This window comes from Xyrauchen texanus, chromosome 16, assembly GCF_025860055.1.
Source record: "Xyrauchen texanus isolate HMW12.3.18 chromosome 16, RBS_HiC_50CHRs, whole genome shotgun sequence".
In the NCBI taxonomy this organism is placed as follows: domain Eukaryota; kingdom Metazoa; phylum Chordata; class Actinopteri; order Cypriniformes; family Catostomidae; genus Xyrauchen; species Xyrauchen texanus.
In genome coordinates this window covers 32,613,922-32,635,410 of record NC_068291.1, presented here as the reverse complement: position 1 = coordinate 32,635,410, position 21,489 = coordinate 32,613,922, and the positions used below count along the sequence as shown (strand labels likewise).

Below are 21,489 nucleotides of genomic sequence, written 5' to 3'. Positions count from 1 at the left end.
AAATTGTCACAGTAAATTGTTGTATGCTTTTATAGCTGGTCTGTGACATTTCAATGAAAGAGTTTTCTTTTCAAAGATGTACAAAGTTACAACTGACCCCTGGTCTTTATTGGAAAAAGTAAAACATCAGTCAAAACATTTCCACAGACACAACCCTGTGAGCACAAGGATACATCACTGTTAACATCATTATAGTACAGCGTAAGATTTAGTTTAAAAACAGTGTACTTGATTGTTTCTGAGCATAGGCTAATCAACATTGAGCGATCACAGTACTCAATCAATAAAACAGAATATTTTTTATAAAAAGCTTAATAATAATCACATCTCCATCTATAGACCAAAAAAATGAAGCCGCTTTATATCACATTGTATGGCCATCTTCCAATTTCAAATACATTTGTAATACTTGCAGGAATGCACGATCACAGTCTCTTGTATTTTCAATGATAATGTTTCTTGTCTTTTAGCGTACAACAGTTCATCTGCACAACACATACAGCAGCATGAAAATGTTTCTGATGCTTCTCAAATGCAGTGTGTAGAGTGACGTTTGAGAACTAACAGCCTTTTATTTGAAACCAGCAGCTAAACTAGAATCGATTATTTAGTCTGCTGACAACATTATGTATGAGGGTGCACTTACATACATTTTATAAAAGTGTAGGATAGTCAATAATTATGTATTTAGGCTCTTTATACACAATTTCTACTATAGTTATAATTTAGCAGTAACAAAAAGTGTTAAAAATACATATTCTTCAGACAAGCCATTGTGTTAATGCTAATGCAAACACATCTCTACTTAGTCATTGCATTTAACATGGAGCCCTCCTGAAACTATGTTTTCCACATCATAAACTCATCACATATAAATTTTGTATTTTAGTCCTTGTATTCTTTTTCTTCCACTATTTCCTTATTCTCTTTTTCATTTTCTCTCTCTTTGTCTTTTCCTTTCTCCTTTTCTCTTTCTTTCTTTTTACTCTTCCTCAGGAAGGAAGGAGTACGAAATCTCTTTTTCTTTTTTTTTGGTGATTTTGGTTGACTTTCAGATGAGCTGGTGACTGAAATGTTGTTGGCAATAGTGGTTGTTATGGAGACCTGCATCTCTTTAGTGATGCTGAGCTCTGTGACCTGCAAAGTGAGGTCATCATCCTTGGTCAGGTCATCACCATCACTGCTCAGCAACATAGCTGATAGGGAGTCTGAGAACAAAAGAAAGAGACTTTTCAGCATGGGTTCTTTTAGTTTATGGTATGACTAAGGCTCAATGGAAATTAAATGTACATAATATGGAAATTAAACTACTTGATTATCAAATATCAAAGCCAAAATAAGCTCATTCAATCCCACCAAACAACTTAAATGAGACTCTTTACCTCCTCTTTCTGGGCTCATGAGAGGAGAGATAGAAAGGGACACAGTGGAGCCGTCATATGTGGTCATTTCACCATCTGTAAACTGCTCATCAGCCTCTGATTGAAGCACGTTATACATCAAGAAAACACATGAAAATGTGATTTATAAATTTTCTGAAGAAAACAGTGCTTGTCAATGCAAGCAGCCACAATGCTAGTGTGTTGTGGGTGGCTTCCAGGGCATTGCTCATTACACAGTTGCTCAGGTGGTGTTCTTGGTAGTTGCTAAGAGTTTGTTTAAGAGTTTGTTTAAGAGTTTGTTTAAGAACCTTAGAAAGAGGGCTGAAAAGAGCCCACCCTTAGGTCTGTATGATATTCTGGTCCCTTGACGAATATATTCAATGTAAGTCTATAGGACGTCCATAGCACAAACTGTGCCAGTTAAGTTTATACTTAGAGTTAGGAGTCCCTTACCCCTTAATTTATAAAAGTAATATAGCTTGTGTGTGTGTACGTGGAAATATAGTAAATACAATTAGTTTACCTGAGTGGCTGCACTTGTTCTCCACAATTTGTGTGTATTCTTGTAGGGCTGCCTCTGATTGGTCAAATGGATTTGGTGGTTGGGAAGCTGTCTGCTCCTCATCCTCATAAATGAATGCCTGCAGGAAGAAAATTATTTGGCAGTAATTTGAATTGTGTCTTAGTTATGTTGTATTTGTGTGTTTTGTTTTAAAGGTGCATCTTATAATTGTTTATGTTTTGCTAAAACTTACACTGACCCTTTTCGATGTGGGTACAGCAATGTTTTTGGTGATCAATGCTACTGAAAGTATAATTTTCCTATTTCCAGGTTTGGAACGTAGAAGTAAGCTATTGCGAGGTCTTCTACAGAGGTACATGGGAGACTAACAAAAATTATTTTTGCATTCAGATTTGCTCCAGCAGCAAAAGAAAACGTTTCCACGACTTTCCCAAAGAGAAAAAAATTATGTGAGAAAAACTCGATTTGTCTTAACATGACCTGACCCATATAGAATAAAATAGCTTTTTCTAGACCTGCTGATATGGCTTGAGTCTTCATCTCACGTATCATTTAAAAATATTTGTACTATTGTAAATATTTACACGTAAAATTTAATTAGTATTTTTACAGTACATAAAGTTAAATGGTGCACCTTTAACCTCGTTTGACCCTGGGCCCACATGCGTGGACATTGTATTTTGACTTTGCTATATGCAATACATCATTTAAATTCATTTAAACCAACTGAATACTGTTCACAACACTCTAGACTATTATTTAAGGGTTAAACTTGTGGCGTACCGAGTCAAGTGACATAACAACATGACATTGATTTCCTTGAAGTGGTTCTACTGGCGCAGTCAACAAAAGTGCCTCTGGTAAGAAACCTCTAAGTTCTTTTATTTATCACCTGTTTGGATGTAAAGAGTAGCATCTCTTGATATTCCACTAAAAAATTCAGAAATGTCTGCGTGTCAGCGCACTGATAAATAGTATGTCCACATACATGGTCTTTGGGACATTATTCTCTCAAAAGTTTAAAAAACATCTTCCAAAATGAACACATCTGTGAGTCATTCCGGTTCATTTTGATAAATACATTTTGTCATATTTTATTTTGTTATCACTGTTCAATACGGTTTTATTTATTAACATTAGTAAATGCATTCCTATTTTCAATGTGCATTTTCACATTTAGAATCAATGGGTTCACTCAAAAGCTGACACAATTAAGCTTTCAGAGGCTTTATATGGAATTAGGTTGAAAATAAGGTGCACTTTGAGCTGTTTTGAGACCAGTGAAGACAGACAGCACACTGGAGGTTAAGTCATAGGGAGCACTAAATAGGGAGCAAGGAAGCATCCTAAAGCTCTCTATGCAGCCAAGTGCATTCACTCCTAAAATCCAACCAAAAGCTCAGTTTCAGGCTGCAGATGAAGTTTGGTCCACTCAACATGTTTAGAAGACATGGGACAATGGTAATCAGTACATAGATTCAGAATTGATCATGTATAATTTTATTTTAACATGGTTGGGAGTGATTGAATGATACTGGCCATTACTTTGAATCATAATTAATTATGCTTATTTCTGAAGAAATGTCTGTAACGTTTCAAAAACATGAATAACCAAGAATCCTGGAAACATAAATGATTTGATAAAAGCAAATCTGACTTTCTACAACTTGGTATAATTTACAATTTCACAGCGTAGTACCAATTTCCACATATGTTGCCATCAATATATAGATTTTGCTTTAGAGATATTTTTTTCTTCTTGTTTTCAAGGTTCTGCTAGTAACAAATCAAAAAGGGAAATGGACAATGCACACAGCAGTCATGCTCGTGTCTCAGGAGGTTAAAAGATATTCAATTGGTAGTTACAAGATTGTGTATGCACAGATTTCATTTGTGTAGTTACGTACTGGTCCGGGAGGCTTGTCAATGACAATGTCTGCCAGGACCTGAGATTTCGGTCCAGCCGTCATCAGATATGCTCTGTTCTGCTCCCGAATCTACACCACCATATATAAAGCAGTGCTTTAGTATAGTGAACACAATCTGTGGTCACAATCTGTTCTCTCTCACACACATGCATACACAAAAACACCTTATTTCTTTTTTCCAGGACTTCATTGGGGTTGGTATTAAGTGGGACAAACTGATTGGGGTCCTCAATCCTAATTGGGGTGCCTTTGCAGCTGCCTGACTCCTCAGACTTCAACCACTAAAAAAAAAAAAGACAAATGTGAATATTGAACATATTGCAATGCAGGTGAAATGCACCCAAATGATTTTCAATTCTGCTTCCAAAATTAGAACTGCTTTATATTTCTGGACAGTAAAATCCCCATAGTTACCAAGATGTGAGCTTCCAAACAAGATAATTTCTGGTCAACATTTTCATGAAGCAATTGTTAAAGTGAATTAATGAATACTTCTGAGTTTCTGAATGATGAGTGTTTTATTTGAGTATACCATAGTTTTGGAATGGGGGCTGCAGGTCCCATTAATTGACTCCTCAGGTACATTGACCTTTAGGTAACTATTTGGTGAAGTCAGCCATCGTTTCCTCTCTCTGTCCCGCTTCTGTGCTGCGAGGTGCAGTGGACTCTGTTGAAAGAAGTCATTTTCCTCTAGTGTCACCCCAGTGACAGTTGCAGGGATCTCCACATCGTTATGGTGTCGAGGCTTCTCTTTAACTAAGGGATGGCGGTAAGTGTAACCTGTCCTGTAACCCTGGTAACATAAAAGACAGCTTTTGGATGAATATGACAAATATGCTGACAGTACTGACACTTCCTTTTGACTACTTTGTAGGCTCAACAATAAGTATGGCCTGTAATCAGGGGCCAGTGTGATACAGTTTTGGGTCAGTTGATGGAACTGCCACTTGTCCTATCAGACCAATGCTTTGCTTTCACTAAATATTACATTTGTTGTTTTTGTAAATGTGTATTAATGCCTTACAAATGGAAACATTTGGGTGTCTGATATGTATTGAACATTGCAGTAGTGAAGTCTGCTGATTCACATTTATCACCAAGGTAACATTATCTAGCTGGCTATCATGGACGAGGTTTCGTCAAAACGGCAAGAATAATTTTCAAGATATTCTAACCAATTAGTAATGTTCAGTGTTGGGTAAATTCCACAATAAAAGTAAAGCTTTACAGATTACTAATTACTTCTACTAAATTGTAATCAGGCTACTTTACTGATTACTTCAGTGAAATGGTTATCACATTCCTAATTTAGTTACTTTCACAAAAAGTAAGCTAACAAATTCAAAATAATGTCTATATAAAAATGTCTATACAAGCCGTGGCCAAAAGTATTGGCAGTGACATACATTTTTTATTTTTTAAAGTTAGCTGCTTCAGTATTTGTAGATTATTTTTTCATATGTTTCTATGGCAAACAATGATAAGCGTTTCATAAATGTTAAAGGCTTTTATTGGCAAAAATACTCAATTTATGCAAATATTTGCAGTGTTGACCCTTGTTCTTCATAACCTCTGCAATTCGCTCTGGCATGCTGGATATCAGCTTCTGGGCCAAATCCTGACTGATGGCGATCCATTCTTGACTTATTAGTGCTCGGATTTGATCACAATTTGTGGGCTTCTGTTTGTCCACTCGCCTTTTGAGGATTGACCACATGTTCTCTATGGGATTAAGATCCGGGGAGTTGCCTTGCCAAGGATCCAAAATTCAATGTAATGATCTCCTAGCCACTTCATTATCACTCTTGCCTTGAGGCATTGTGCTCCATCATGCTGGAAAATGCACAGATCATCACCAAATTGCTCCTGGATCATTGGGAGAAGTTGCTCATGCAGGAAGTTTTGATACCATTCTTTATTCATGGCAGAGTTTTTGGGCAGAATTGTGAGAGTGCCCACTCCCTTGGATGAAAAGAAACCCCACACATGGATGGTATCAGGATTCACTGCTGGCACGACACAGAACTCATGGTAGCGTTCACCTTGTCTTCTCCGGACTATCAATTTTCCAGATGTCCCAAACAGTCGGAAGGGGGCTTCATCAGAGAAAATAACTTTGCACCAGTCTTCTGCTGTCCATTACTTGTAATTCCTACAGAATTTCAATCTGTCCTTGATGTTTTTCTTGAAGAGAAGTGGCTTCTTTGCTGCCCTTCTTGACACCAGGCCATTGTCCAAAATCTTTGCCTCACTGTGCGTACAGATGCACGCACACCAACCTGCTGCCAATATTGAGCAAGCTCTGCACTGGTGGCACGATTCCGTAGCTGACTCCTCAGGAGGAGACTGTCCTGGCACTTGCTGGACACTCTGGGACGTCCTGAAGCCTTCTTCACTGCAGTTGAACCTCTCTCCTTGAAGTTCTTGATGATCCGGTAAATGGTTCTTTCAGGTGCAATATTCTTTGCAGCAATTTCCTTGCATGTGAGACCATTTTGATGCAAAGCGATGATGGCTCCACGTCTTTCTTTAGAGGAAACCATTGCTAACAAGAACACAATGATTGGAAGCACTTCTTGCCTTCTTTTATAGCAGTCAGTCTGTTCTTATAATCCAATCAGAATGATAGAGGGATTTCACCTGACTAGTACTCGTTCACACTTTCCCAGGTGCTGCTGATATGATTAGTAAAATGATAATAGCTGGTAATTTTGTGCCAGGATAAAAAAAAAACCTGTGAATTTATTTTTTTGTTTTTGGCCAATGAAGCTTTTTTGCAATTATTTAAAATGCATCTGATCATTCTGCACAATAATATAGAAACAATGTGAATCAACACCACAAAAACTGAAGCAGAAAAATTTGCAAAACATAATTTATTTCACTGCCAATAATTTTGGCCACGGCTGTACATGCCCTTCAGCTGTCAGAGAAGTGCAAACAGACGTTCGTATGAACAGAATTTGGTTTTAAATGTATTCTACAAAAATAATATTATTTAGAAATGTGTAACAAAATGTGACAGGGCAGAGGGCGGGTCGTCATTCTACACACCCGGCCCCTTATCAGGCTAATCAAGCCTCAGAGAGTGATAAAGGCAGACTGCGGACGGTGGTACGAGAGAGAGAACATTTAAGGGCAGCTGCCCCATGTGTGCGTTTGTGTGTGTCTTTTTATTTAATTAAATATAATTTATATTGTCAAGCTGGTTCTCGCCTCCTCCTTTCCATGAATCCCTTTACACTGGTGCCGAAACCCGGGAAGGAGGAGGCGAGAACCAGCTTGACAATATAAATTATATTTAATTAAGTACTAAACAAAAAGACACAAACGCACACATATGACGGACAGCTGCCCGTAAACGCTCTCTCTGTCGCACCACCATCCACAGTCTGCCTTTATCCCTCTCGGAGGCTTGATTAGCCTGATAAGGGACCGGGTGTGTAGAATGACGACCCAGCCCGCCCTCCTTCCTGTCACACACAAGTACTGTACTTAAAAGTAATTAACTTAATTAAAAGACAGTAACTGTAATCTGATTACGAGAATTTAAAATGTACTTTTTTGTCTAAAAAGTATTAAACTACTTTCTAATCAGATTACACTAAACACTGGTAAAACCAGCAAGGCTCATTTTTCTGTAAAGAAAACATAACATATACTGAAAAATATAAATATTATTTCTGCTACATACTGTATGCTTACAGTTGCACATTGCAAATAATATTTTTTTTGTGGGGCCTACAAAAATGTTGGCAGACTAAAAATCCGGGCCAGCAGAGACAATCCTTACCGTTGAGCACTGACTTTACACTACATGCTCCATGCAATAAAAAAGACAACATTTACACAAGCACAACTGGTTATCTTTCATTCTAGGTTATTTCAAGGTCCACTCCAGAGTTTCCCCTAGGATTATTTTCAGCAGCGGTGCTGTTGTCCTCGCGTCCACGAGCCCATAATGCTGGATCCGTATTTGTGCATTGGTGGAGCTTAAAACAACCTTAGAATTGTTACAGATGTGTTATTCTGGCTTGACGTGACATGTGTGTGAGGGCTCTGGTTGGTTCTGGGGTAAATTTTACTAAAACATCTGAAAATTTACAACAATCTCACCTAAATCTCACAGGGGTTACTTTTCTCTATTCTTATTCTAGTAAGAATTCTTAATCTTTTTCAGATGGATTGATTTTTAAAGTATATAGCCTAGTTATGGTCCTCAGTTTCAGTCACTTGTTTCCCAGCAAGACGTAATGCAATCATATGATGAATTACATTTATGTTGTTGTTCTTGGCAGATACCTTTATCAAATATTGTAACAGGTAGTTAAAGTACAGTTCATTCAAAAATTTAATTTTTTTTATCATTACTTCTTAAGTCTGTATGAATTTCTCTCCTCTGTGGAGCACAAAAGGAGATGTTAGGCAGAACATTAGTTTCAGTCACTATGCACTGTCACTACATTTTACACACTACAAAGTGAGTGGTGACTTAAACCAACATTCTCCTTAACTGCTATATATATATAGGTATCAAAACTAGATCGCTGCTATGTCCCACGCTTGCAACATTGACAGCTATGCTTTATTGATTATAAACAGGGCCGATAGATTTATCGCATCGCTCGCTTACAGAGACGCTTTGCAACGGATTTCGCATGCAGCGGTGCTCATAATTTAGCGGTGGCGGTGTGCCGCTTTTCAATGAATATAGGGGAAACACAGCACTCACTAAGTTATCCAGCAACCTCATAAGCGACTCAAATTCTGCTTCGCCAACCCTCCACCTGATCTGTCCTTCTGGCATTTCCCCACTGGCATGAATCAAAGGAGTTGGAGAAACTTTAAGATGTGCTCTGTCTAACATGCACAGGTTTTCAATGCCACCTGCGCACAAGAGAGCGCTAACCTGCAGAGAGACAAAGAAAGATGGAGATAATGTGGATGATGAGGAGCACAAAATGTGTTTGTTTTTTGTATTTGTGTGCATTTTTGTGTACCTGTATCTCACAGGCCTGGTGGCTGTGGTATAGATAGTGAAAAACTTCCGCTATTGTTTCTCCAAACGCCAATAAACCTTGATTCCTTAGCACCAAAACCTAAACAACCAGCAGAATTACATTAGTGTTGCACTTCCATTGAAACACAGCCCAATAATCCACACAACAGAAACACTTCTCCAAAAATGTCTAAAGCTCAATGCACCATTAACTTGCCTACGATTATAACCAGTAATTTTCTCTGCTTAGGCTTTTCTGTATTATAGTGTGCTACTAATGGTTGTCATGCCAACAACAATTTGTTCCAGAATTCACAGACTGTCACCTTGGCAGTGGGGCCCAGGGCTTTTTGAAGATCTATCCTCTCCTGTTCATCGTCAAAATTGCCATGGTAGCTAAAATAAGATACTTCCCCCAGCAGCAAAGCTTCATGCGAAATAGGTAAAATGCCACATTTCATACAGGAGACCTACAGGATATACAGAAGGTTAGTAATATGTGTATGTTAGCCCATAAGAGTACTGTAGGTTGAATACAGGTAAAGTGAGACATTTAAAGGTGCTGTAACCGATTTTAGCTGTTCTAACCGCCACGAGACTGAGCTGTTGATTTAGTCATGCCCCCTCTTTCCAAAACACTGCACGGATACCATTGAAACCAACAAAAACAAGTTCCCACGGTTGTCAAACACAATAGTAGCGAAAGACCGCCCTTAACAGGCAAATTATAAATCAGAATATGGCATTAAGATTCATTAACTTGATTGACAGTCAGAAAGTGTCAGAGACCGTGGACACATTTTTGTTTGCTGTTAACAAAGTGTAGTGCTGTCACAGAGACTGGGTAGATATATCACAACACTTATTTCAGGGAGTATGAATTTTTTTTGCATACCTTTCCATGAACATAATTGCTTACAGCACTTATTTTTTGTAATTAAAGATATATTCAGTAATATTCATAATTATATTGCATTGACACCCAGCAGCATAAATTCAGCATCACGTATAAGAGCAAAAGTTCTAAGTTACAGATGCAATTGTAAAAACATGCTATCTGCAATCAGCCATGATACATTAATTCCATGAGTTAATGGATTTCATTACAGGGTTTTATTGAGATAAAGCGAGTAATATTCCGCAGGTCATATGATCTCAACATAGCTATGGTTTTGAATGTACGCCAGCACAATGTAGGTTAAAGCAGCTTTTCTTCAAAGAGTGACACGACTACAGTCTATACCTCATGTAAGTGTAGTGTCATTTTAAACCTAATTTTCAAACACAATCACAACAGGAGTATGTGAGTTTACTCACTGCAGCTGTAGATTTTGTGTGTGTATGTACAACACATTTGGCATCGGGTCGAGCAGAGTACACTGCCGCATGTAGTTTGAATCCCAAAACATCCACAGGAAGTGAAGTTGCTCCCTGATCAACAACCTCACCGATCAGATTCACCTTCACCTGTAAACACAAAGCAAAAAAAAAGACATTTGCTGTGTCAGAATATTCATACGTCCCTAATAAATACTAAGTCAAAAACAGTGTGCAGATGAAGTATTATGTCCGAAGTATTCATAAAACTGTAAGTGAGAAATACCCGGATGACCTACTATTTCAAGCGATCGACTGGACATGTTATTATCCTATAATCCCTCGGGAGCAGACATGCCATCACGTTCAAATGCTGGATTAAAACAAAAAAGGTGGAGAGTCGCGAGTCGGATGGCTCTTCTCAACCTTTTTGAAATTTTAAAACAGAGTCTTCACGTTTTAGTGTGGACAGAGAAAATGATGAATTATTTGTTGTCATGTGAGTCGTGTGATCCATTAAAACAAAGCAATAAAAATGATGGCCCATGTTGTAGTGGCTTTATTATGTCTGCTATTCAATTTGATAGCATTGTTAAAGATAAATTTACCTAATTATAACCTTTGCATTGTATTCCTTTAAAGTCAACAGGAAGTTTATTCAGAATTGCTGTCCGATGACAGAACTCAAGGACAATTGTGTTTCAGACCATACATGGAATGCATTTTCAGTAAGGGGTTTTAGTGTGGATGGGCAACTTTTGGAAAATGCTTGAAAATGGTAGTGTGGACAAAGAGCATTTAAAAAATTAAAATGACGTTTTCAAATGTATTCAGATTTATGTGCACGTAGCCTGACAGTACGACTGTTCTTACATATGTTATCCAATGATTTTGTGTAAAAGTGAATACATGACAGATACATGAGTTATCGTAATGTTATGTCATCAAATTCATAAATTTGATCAGCCAAGCTGAAAAGGTTTATGTCCCCCCCCCCCCACACTTTTCAGATCATTCCTACGCCCTTGTTTATATACATATGTACGTACGTGTAATTGTACATGATTCCCAAATTCATATATCATGTTCAGGTTACTGTATAGTAGCAGGATTTATGCGAGTGTGTATTTACCAGACTAGCTGCTGTGGCCTCAGAGAAGGACAGACCTTTAGGAAGAATAAGAATATGATCTTGTTCTTTGCTCACACGAAGCTAAAGAAGAAAATGACAGAGAAAATGTAAAAGAGAGAGAATATTGATATTGTAATTGCAATTTTTCATTTTGATTAAAATACTTTTTTTTAGGGCAACTGCATGCCATATTCTTGGCTACACATCCAAAACAAGCTGAGAATTGTTCCTGAATTTCTTTATCACATAAAAACAAGTGATTACAAATGTTCCACAGAAAGTGTCAACACAACATTACTAGAATACTACAGTAGGTTATCATTTCTTATATGCTAATAGACTAATTTAAACAGATTTTCTATTGCATTCATGCACACAATCAGACCAATAAACGTTGTAAACAAAAATCCTTGAGGAATAGATCTAAATTGAATGATGCAATTGACTTTTGTCAGGATTAGTAAATTGCAGCAGCTGTAATTGTAATATCTATAATTTTTTTTCAATTAACTGTGCAGCCCTAGTATCCATTCATGCTTTTGTAATTATTTTAGTTTTCTGGTTCTAAAGCTTGAAGTTTTGACACAGAAAAGGACAAGAAAATTCTCTTAAACTTTAGATGCAATGATAAAGGCCTTGTTCAGGCAGGCAGCAAAACATGAAATCTGGATCCAAACATCATCCATATGTGGTTTGTGTTTCCGTTTGAACAGTCAGGTCTGTAGTTTCAAGTATGATTTTTTTTTTTCACGCCATGCCATCGACTACACCGTATGAACAGATTAGATCCAATTTCACAACTTGCAAAATGACAATCAGACCTACAGATTGGATTCGAAAAATAATCTAGATTTAGGTGCAATGTGAACAAGGCAATGTGTGTGGTATGTGTGTCCTCACAGTAATATACGTGTTTGGGAAGCGAATGTGTCCATACAGGTCCAGCAGACGGTACAGGCAGGCCAGTTTACAGCGGCCCTCCCTCTCAGCTTTAGAACAATTAAACCACTCCACACCACATAGATCATTCACTGGACTGATTGAACCCACACCTGGAAACATACAAACAAAGTGACAAAATAAAAATAAATATCTACCTTTATTTTTTACAAATAGCAGCAAATAATAATTTAGAATTCAACACCTGCCATCTGCTGAATATTGTGACAACAAACACATGTCAATATCAGTGTGAGTGTGTGCACTCACTGGTGGGACTGTACACTCCAGTGTTGCTGAGTGTGTTGCTAAAGATGAGGTTTGCGATGTGACCCAGTAGACCACCAGAGTTACTGCCTTTGGAGTACTGCTCCTTTACCATACACTCCAGCTCATCCTTAAAGTCCTGCAACAAACAGCCAATTTCTTAATTTATGTCATCAAACCATGAATCTGAAATCTTAATATGACGCACGTACCTATTCAATAGTGTAAATTCCCAATGATTTATCTCTTGCAGTCTTCAGTGAATGTTTAGTACAAGTGTGTATATTTAGAAAAATATTAATGGATTCTAATTTGTTTACTAAACATTTCTTCAGAAATATCTGCTATTCATGTCCATTTTGCACTAAATTATGCATTACTAGCATAGAGCTTTTAGCATATAGGTAAAGCGCTCTAATATTCTTATAGTGTAAGTTATAAAGTTGCTGTTATAATTTGCCATGCCAAATATAGACATTAGAAAAAATATTAATGAATGCACAGGGATTTCTGAAAATTATTCAATTACAATATTATCCTTATAACCTTCATAAGCGTACATGTTTTTTGACTGATGAAATATGCACTAAATAAATAAGTAAATGCTTATGGAAAAATATGGTTTGTCTATATATATTGTATTGTATTTGTTTGCTTATTGTATGAAAAGCTGTCATTTGCACCGAAGCAGTCGTTTGCTCCACGCTGCATGGTCTATAAATAATATTCTTTCTTCCTCATTTTATCCACATTACAAGTGATATCTTGATATCTGACAACCCCAAACATGTCTAAACCTCAAACTACGCAGCTTGTCTGTTCGCCATTATTATCATACGTAAAGACTTACGGTAGTTTACTTGCATGATTTGTTCTAAGTAATTCATGACACAATTAATCTAAAGGGGATGGTAAGGGGGATGGCAGTTTTACAAGGGGGGTGCTTTTTGCCATTTCTTTCAACAAGGGGGATGGCATCCCCTCACATCACCCCTCATTAAAAGTAATTGTAGAAATGGCTATGTAAAGTTAATTTAGAGTAAAGGTCTAGCATTGTTTGTTGCAGATACCATTTGGCTGTATATTTCATTTTCAAAACAAATCACAAAAATAAAGCACTCTGAAAATGCCTCCATAAGAGTTATTTATTCTTTTACATCAGGGGAATTCAAATAAACATTTTGGCCAAATCAAATCAAGGCCAAAAGCCTTCCTCAGTGTGAGTGACTTAAAGTTTGGGCCTTGGCACCTGAACTTTCTGGGATAGGTGACAAAATTTCATTTGATTATCAAAACAAATGAAATTCATATGTTTTTAAGCATGGCTTAAGTGTCCAAATACTTTTTGGGGCCACTGTATCTCAAATGTAGGGCATTTCTGGCTTGCTCATTGCTCATTCAGTCATGGTACTAAATAATCAGAAAAAACAAAACAAAACAGGCTTTTAGAGAAAGGTTTTGCAGACAGAAGGTCCAGTAACTTATGATACTTTAACGTCATTCATAAGGCCTCAGGGCTGCAGACCGTGAAATGGTATGCTCTGTGTATTTAGTCAAAACTAGAGAATGAACGTCACAGTTGTTGTAGATTTTGTTGTACACAAAATTTTGCATATTATATACACACAAAAAACAAGAGCATAACTTTAGCCTCATCTGGCAATAACTTCATCAAAGGTAGGCGGGGCGAGTTAGGCCCCATTTAGACCTGTAATTAAAGGAATGTTCTGGGTTCAATACAAGTTAAGTGCAATCGACAGTATTTGTGGCATAATATTGATTACCACGAAAAACACTTTCAACACATCCTTTGGTTTAAAAAAAAAATAATTGCTTACAGTGACCATGTACAATGTACACAGCTTACATGTACACTGAAGTGAATGGGGAGTGAAAGTATAGCCACAAAAAGTAAACATTATACAAATTATATCCAATATTACAACTTTGTTGCCATGACAACTCAACGCTGTTAACCCAAAAGACAGTTCTATCACACTAAAATCATGTAGAATGGAGATTATATCACACTAGAGACATGTTTACATTTATAATGTTTACATCTTGTGTCTATACTTTTGAAACTGTGTATATTTAATGTTCATAGACTGGCCCAATTCACTTCAATTGTAAGTGCCTTTCTATAACTGTAATTTTTTGGGTTAAAAATGAACAAATTGCCATAATTGATTGAGTACATCAACAATCAGTGTTCAAAACCTTGCCCGATTAACTACTGTAAGCCTATAAAAATAATTTGTATTTTGAGCTGTTGGGTTCGATTTGGAGTGAAATCGCTGGCTTATGACATCCTTGTGTCATTAAATCATGTCCGTGCACATACAGCATAGACGTGCCGTCTGTCTCATGTTCCGGCTGGAGAATCTAACTACTTTGATCAGCTCAATTCAGTAACAATCACACAGTTCAGGACAGAATCGTTGCAGCCTAGATGGATGTTTATCTGTTGTCCATTTGGCAAAGTTGTTTACCTGCTATAATGCTTGGGTATGTTTTCTGGTAGGGTTGTTGAAGCTTATATTGCTTGTCATGCTTTTATGAATCAAACTTTACTCATGTGTTAACCGATCACGATGTATCTACATTGTTCGTTGAAGTTACTGTGACATGTTTAATATGGATGACTTCTGAAATTGACTTGTAATTGTTATATTGTATATTTGAGCTTATTATTTTTATGATTAATAAAGTATATTCTATCCCATAATTTCTGAATCCTCGTTTTTAGTTGGCGGTGTTATTGTGTGACATGCTTGCATAGACATGCTATTGTAGTAACTGAGGCTAGACAATATACAGTAGTATAAAAATAATAAAGTCTTCTATTGAACTCGTATCAGCCATATCACAAGTCTTAAATTGAAAATTGCAGTACAATTCAAACATTAATAGTATATAAAACACTTGAATAATAATATTAAGATATACTGGTGGTGGCTAAGGAGAGTCCCCTGTTTTCTGTTTAAAAGCGCTGTGAGTTTAGTATCAGAAAGCGATTTAAGTGTAAAATTCATTCAAACATGTAAATAAGAGTGTTGGTAATCTTCATCAAAGCAAGTAATATTTCTGTTTCAAATGTTTAATTGTATAACATTATATTAACATGAAAAAAGCACGTTATGACTCCGCCTCCAGTCATGATCTCACACAGTCGATGTCCAGGTAAGCTCAAATTGGGAGATTCGTCTACCAGAAGAGCAGTGCCAGAACACCACTGACATAATGTATTCTTCCGCTAATTGCTTGCAATTTTAAGTTTCAACCACTGTTGTTGTTAGTGAGCTCAAAGTTACGTAGTGCAGCTTTAATGAACAATGGACGAGTCAAAAATATATTCTGTAGTAATCAACATTATGCTTCAAATGCTGCGATTGAGCTTAACTTGTATTGAACCCGGAATATTCCATTAACCGGTGACTTGATCACAAGTGATCAGTGCTTTATCCAGGTGTAAACAGGGTCCATAATGTTTTTTGAGCTGGTCAATCAGACCCTATTTGATGGGAAAGTGAAGTGTGTGTCTATAGAGTTTCTGTCCTGAAAATACTGCTACAACTCGATACACACGACACAACCACTTTTGGGTTCTTTATTTAATTAATTCCCAGCATTTCTGACAATCTATGCATGGTTTCTAAGGGCAATGAATCTCCACTTGTTGGTTGTTATGCAATCAAACACAAGCGTGGGCTCCTCTTAAAATGCAGAGAGTGTGTGTGTGTGTGTGTGTTTAAGAGAGAGAGAGAGAGAGAGAGCAGAGAGAGAGAGAGCATGTGAATTCTCACTTTGTGTGAGTGTGTGGGTGTTTGAGTGATCTTACTGGACTCTGTAGAATCTGTGTGACTCTCTTTCTCTGCTCCATCATACTGAAGTCCTGCCTGAGGTCAGGTGACATACTGCTGATCCTCAGAGACTTTGGGGTGTGCAGTTCTTCTGTGCTATCTCCATACACCTTCTTCACGTTGAGACTGCAAGGGGGGTGGATGCGAGAACTGCCCTCTTCATCACTCACACTCATCTCACGGAACTCACCCTCACTCATATACACACGACACACAACCCTGTTCAGAGAAAGAATGGAGGGGTAAGCTGGGTGTTTTTCTAATCCACTTGAAACTGCATTTACAATTGTTGTTTGAATGCAAAAAGGAGAATCAAATGGTCTAAACACACACACACAAAAACACCTGAATGTCTGCTCTCCAGCTGTCAGCCTATATTGTTATGCATATCTGCCTTCTCCCCCTCAGCGAACGATTCACACCTTTAAACCCCCTTCAACCACCCCAAAGTCACCCCACACCCCCTCCAAAGTTGATTATTTATCCAAAAAATCTTCTACAACTCCTTTGAATCTACATACATAAGTTCAAACTAAACTTAAAAGAATATTCCATGTTCAATACAAGTTAAGCTCAATCAACAGCATGTGTGGCATAATATCGATTACCACAAAAAACATTAGACTTGTCCGTCCTTTTCTTAAAAAATCGAAGCTGCAGTGAAGCACTTACAATGGAAGTTAATGAGAATTTTTTTAGGGATTAAAGGCAAAATGTGAAGCTTAGAAGTTTATAAAAGCACTTACATTAATTCTTCTGTTAAAACGCTTGTACTATTTAGGCTAAAGTTGTATAAATCGTCATTTTAGGGTTTGTTAAATGGTCTGCACTTATATAGCAATTTTTTTAAACCTTAGAGGTTACCAAAGCGCTTTACACTGTTTCCCAATCACCCATTCACACACACTCATAACACCAATGGTGGCAGAGCTGCCATGCAAGGCGCTAGCCTGCCATTGGGAGCAATTTGGGGTTCAGTGTCTTGCCCAAGGACACTTCGGCATGTGGAGTTGTGTGGGCCAGGAATCAAACCACCAGTCCTGCAATTGGCAGCTGACCCGCTCTACCAACTGAGCCACAGCCGTTTGTTGACTACATTGTCGTGGCAATGTAGATGCGAAATTGGCAACAACTTTACACAGAAAAGGTTAGTAAGCAATTTTATCACACTAATATTGTTAACATGCATATTGTTTATGCCTTGTGGCTATACATTTTGGCACCATTCACTTCCATTGTAAGTGTCTCACTGAACACTTTTTTTTTAAGAAAAGGAGGGGCAAGTCAAAATACATTTTTGTGGTAATCAACATTATGCCACAAATGCTGTAGATTGAGCTTAACTTGTATTGAACCCGGAATATTCCTTTTAGAAACAGCCAGCACTTGTAAGACATGGAAAGTAATTTGCGTGGAGAAAAAACGCATCCTGAATCCTCCCATCATTTGACGCTCGTCTCGCCCCACCGCCTTCGCGCCATACACTATTGGCTATTTCTCAAAACTCGGTGAGCTGCCTACATAGGTAGCATTTTAAGCAATCACGTTTTTTGGGAATCATAGTCACATAAAGCAATTTTGTACACCATAGACCCACGCAACATTTTAGGGAATCGTATGCGCGCGCAAAATCTTTTGGCATTATAGGAGCACAAAGACAAATAAATAAAATATTTTTTGCGCGCTCTTGATGACCAAATGCTGTTTAGATAGGGAACTCGAGAGGTTCTAAAACACATCCATTGTCATAGCTGCGTTATGTAACTGTAAAAAAGATTAACCTCACACTAACTTTACATTGATGGTAATAACAATTATTTAAACACTGCTACAACCCATGGACTAATTTTTTTATGTATGTATTTAAAGTTTACGTGGAAAGCTTAAAAACATATTTTGATCAAGAAAAAACAAAAACTCCACAATTTGTAACATAGAAACACACTGCGTCAAACGTTTTATCATCAATACAAGTCAAAATATCTAAACAAATCTAGTAACCATAATAAACGTGAATGACGCTCACCTTTCCCGTCCTCAAGTTCTCTCCAAGTTTATTCGCAGAATTACAACAGGAAGCATTCTAACTCTATAAATCAACTTCAGCCAAGTGGACAACTAGAGCTGGCTCCAAACAGCACAATAAAAGTACCCAAGCCTGTTTTTTTTTCAGTAGTTTATTCTCTATTTAGTAGAACCGTGGGACTCTGTTGCTAGGACCGTGAGCGCGCGCTGACTGGAAGCGCGTGCGAGCGACGATGTGTGAGGAGTGTTTTGCGTGGGAACTTGGTGAGAGGATCACGTGACCAATCCACACGCCCCCACCGCTGATTGCGTTTTAGCAGGACCACCACGAGATTGTGTCTAGAAAGGATCCCTCTTTGTCAATCTCACGAGATTCTTAAACAGTGTTAATTTGAAGTTGCACAGCAAGGAGTAGTGCTTGTAAAATTGCATCTGCACCTCAGTGGACGTGTATCTTGGGTGGTGACACATTTGTTTGCATTTTTATTTTTTGTATTTTTTTGTGATTGGACTGGAGAGGTGGGTGAGCTGTGGAACACAAAGACAATCTCCACAAGATTTGTTTTACATTTTCCAGTACTAAAAGAGATAAACGTCAAAATGTAAGATTTAAAGTAATATGTGCTTTTTAACCAGTGGCGATTACTCAGGGCAAGCAAAACCTTCTCTGCTGGTTTAACATGCCAAATAAATACATATTTTTTCATCCTTTCATTCTCAATCACCTTTTTGCTTATGTATTTTTAAACAAATAGAGAAAACTGAAAAGTTTATCCAGTCAGAATATATTCCTTGATGCTTACAAGCAATGTGTGACAACTGTTATCTGCCCAAAGCCATGAGTCTGAGCCCCCCCCAGGCCTTCAGAATTTCTACAGAATCCCTCAACAGTGCAAATTAATTACCAACTAAAGTCAAGAAGTCAGATTCATCAGCCAATCAGATTGATTGATTTTTTTTCTTGGTGGGTGTGATCTTTATGATATGTCCAGGTCAAGGCCTTCTATCTGGCCTTGAGTGACGCATATCACGCTTTAAGTGATGTATGTAATTTGATAGAATGATTTCACTTCAAGCTAATTGGTAAGTGCTTTTTGCATTGTTCTAGCAACATCAGGAGTTTTCTAAGTGTAAATTAGGCTGCTTGAGCATTCAGTGTTGGATCAAGTTTTGAAAAGTAGTGCTGCATTCCATTCAACTCGGAAAGTCGGATTTTACAACTTCCTACTTGGAAAAGTGCAAAGAAATGCTTCTTGAAGTCAGAATTACAACGTGTAGGCTCGTGCAGAAATTCTCAACTCTGATTTTGCCAATATGCAGGGGAATGATGTCACACAAACATGTCAACACTCAGGGAGATATTCAAAGTATGTGATTAACATTCACTTTATTAAGTAATATCGATGAATGAGTTCGTTTCCACATTACATGATATTAAAGCTTGTAGCATATGCTAGCGCTGCAGCATTGTTTATAAGTTGGGTTGCTAGGAGACATCTCTAATGAGAGTCAAACCCCTGCTAAGCTAACGGGAGCATTGCAGTTCCGAATATGGAATGGGAATGGAATACATTTATGGTCGGAGATATCAAGTAGGAATATCTCTCATCCAACTTGAATGGAACGCAGCATAACCGTGTATACTGACGAAACAAAATCTATTGCAAGCAACAATTAAATATTATTAGATATATTTTTCCAGGTATTATAGACCTCCTTGGTAGATTCATGTGAAAAATTATGATTTTTGACATTCATTTCACAAAACAGTCATGCTGCAGTTAAAATTAGGCTTGCTTGAGCATTAAGTGGTGTTTCAAGTTCTGGCTTTCCTGTGTGGACGTGTTTTTAAAATGTCAATTGGTATTACTAGCTGACTGCTACTATATTTATTATTTTTGCAGGTTTGGTCCTCCATACTACTAATGTATGATACAGGGTCTTATTAATTGTGAAACTGTGTTTTCTTAATGGCATGAATTGCACTGAAGGACTATAAATGCACGGCCTGCTGCTTTAAACACAAACCAATATAATATAGTTCATATTTCCCAAACTAAATAATACTTTTATGTTGCAATTGTAAGTTAACGCTTGGACTTTCCTTTAGTGGTACCTGCATTTTTGTCTGCTCGTTGTGGTGCATTTAGCTGTTTTAGTGCAAGAACACGTCTGTTCTGAATGGTTACTGGAAGAAATGCTTTAGCCAATAGTTACATGAACGTTACTTATACTCGAGAAAAAAAATGCTTCTCTCAAAGTCAACAGAATTGAAAAATTTTGTTTTTGCAAAATAATTCTCCCAGGGGACCCCCCAGATAGTTTTAATTCATTATAATGCTGCTAAAGTCTAGTAATTTAATAGATTTACATTCATTCTGAAAGTTGTTTCATCTACCATATTGTCTTCTTTAGCTTCCCAAGGATCTGCAGTGCGAATCTGTTTTCCTTTTTACTGCATCTCATAAAAGCACTAGAATTTTATTCCACACAAACAGACACTGTTCTGCAACCAGCTGGTCTGGCTCCAAACTCTCAGTCAACAGATTGGCCTTAAAAGTGTACAAAGTGTCATAAATATAGAAAGTGTAAGAAAAAAAATCTCTTGTAAAGACTTTTTCATGCTTTTTCTCTTTCAAGCACTTACAAATATGCACACATACACACAATAGCTACATATGCCATAACTGTTTTGAACTTGAATTTAGCCTCCTGGATCTGACATCAACTTATATTTGGGTCTGTTTTGTCTCATCCATGAAATACTTAAACGGCTCTAGCATTGTGTGACCATCCCTCCCCTTTCTGTTTGAATATGAATAATACCAATTACTAGAGTACCTAAGGCAAATAAATGGCTGACAGTGATTCTTTGTTTATCAAAAAAGATTTTCACACCTTCACATGTACACATGCATATGCTTGGCACACAAATCCAACGAAAATTCCCTCCATTGCTACATTAAATTAGCGATTTGTGGAGAGAGAAGAAAAAACTTTTGATAACACTTTATTTCACAGTGTTTGTGTTACACATATGGCATGTTACTATTATTAATTACTATTAGGGATCCACCGATATGAAAACATTTGGCTGATTGTGATTTCAAAAAA

At 37.4% G+C, this 21,489-nt stretch overlaps 1 protein-coding gene across 1 annotated transcript; it reads right to left on the bottom strand.

Annotated features, from left to right (window-relative positions):
- Positions 1 to 99: 99 nt before the first annotated feature.
- Positions 100 to 18,574, bottom strand: LOC127656896 (gamma-adducin-like). The gene is made up of 15 exons (XM_052145428.1): positions 18,377 to 18,574; positions 16,329 to 16,569; positions 12,491 to 12,626; positions 12,182 to 12,333; positions 11,282 to 11,362; positions 10,150 to 10,299; positions 9,159 to 9,302; positions 8,834 to 8,932; positions 8,566 to 8,742; positions 4,366 to 4,626; positions 3,998 to 4,114; positions 3,813 to 3,902; positions 1,906 to 2,023; positions 1,383 to 1,478; positions 100 to 1,208 (listed from the first exon to the last, which is right to left on the bottom strand). Exons 2-15 carry the CDS (start codon positions 16,548 to 16,550, stop codon positions 886 to 888), a joined length of 2,166 nt encoding a protein of 721 aa, XP_052001388.1. The 5' UTR covers positions 16,551 to 16,569; positions 18,377 to 18,574; the 3' UTR covers positions 100 to 885.
- Positions 18,575 to 21,489: the final 2,915 nt, after the last annotated feature.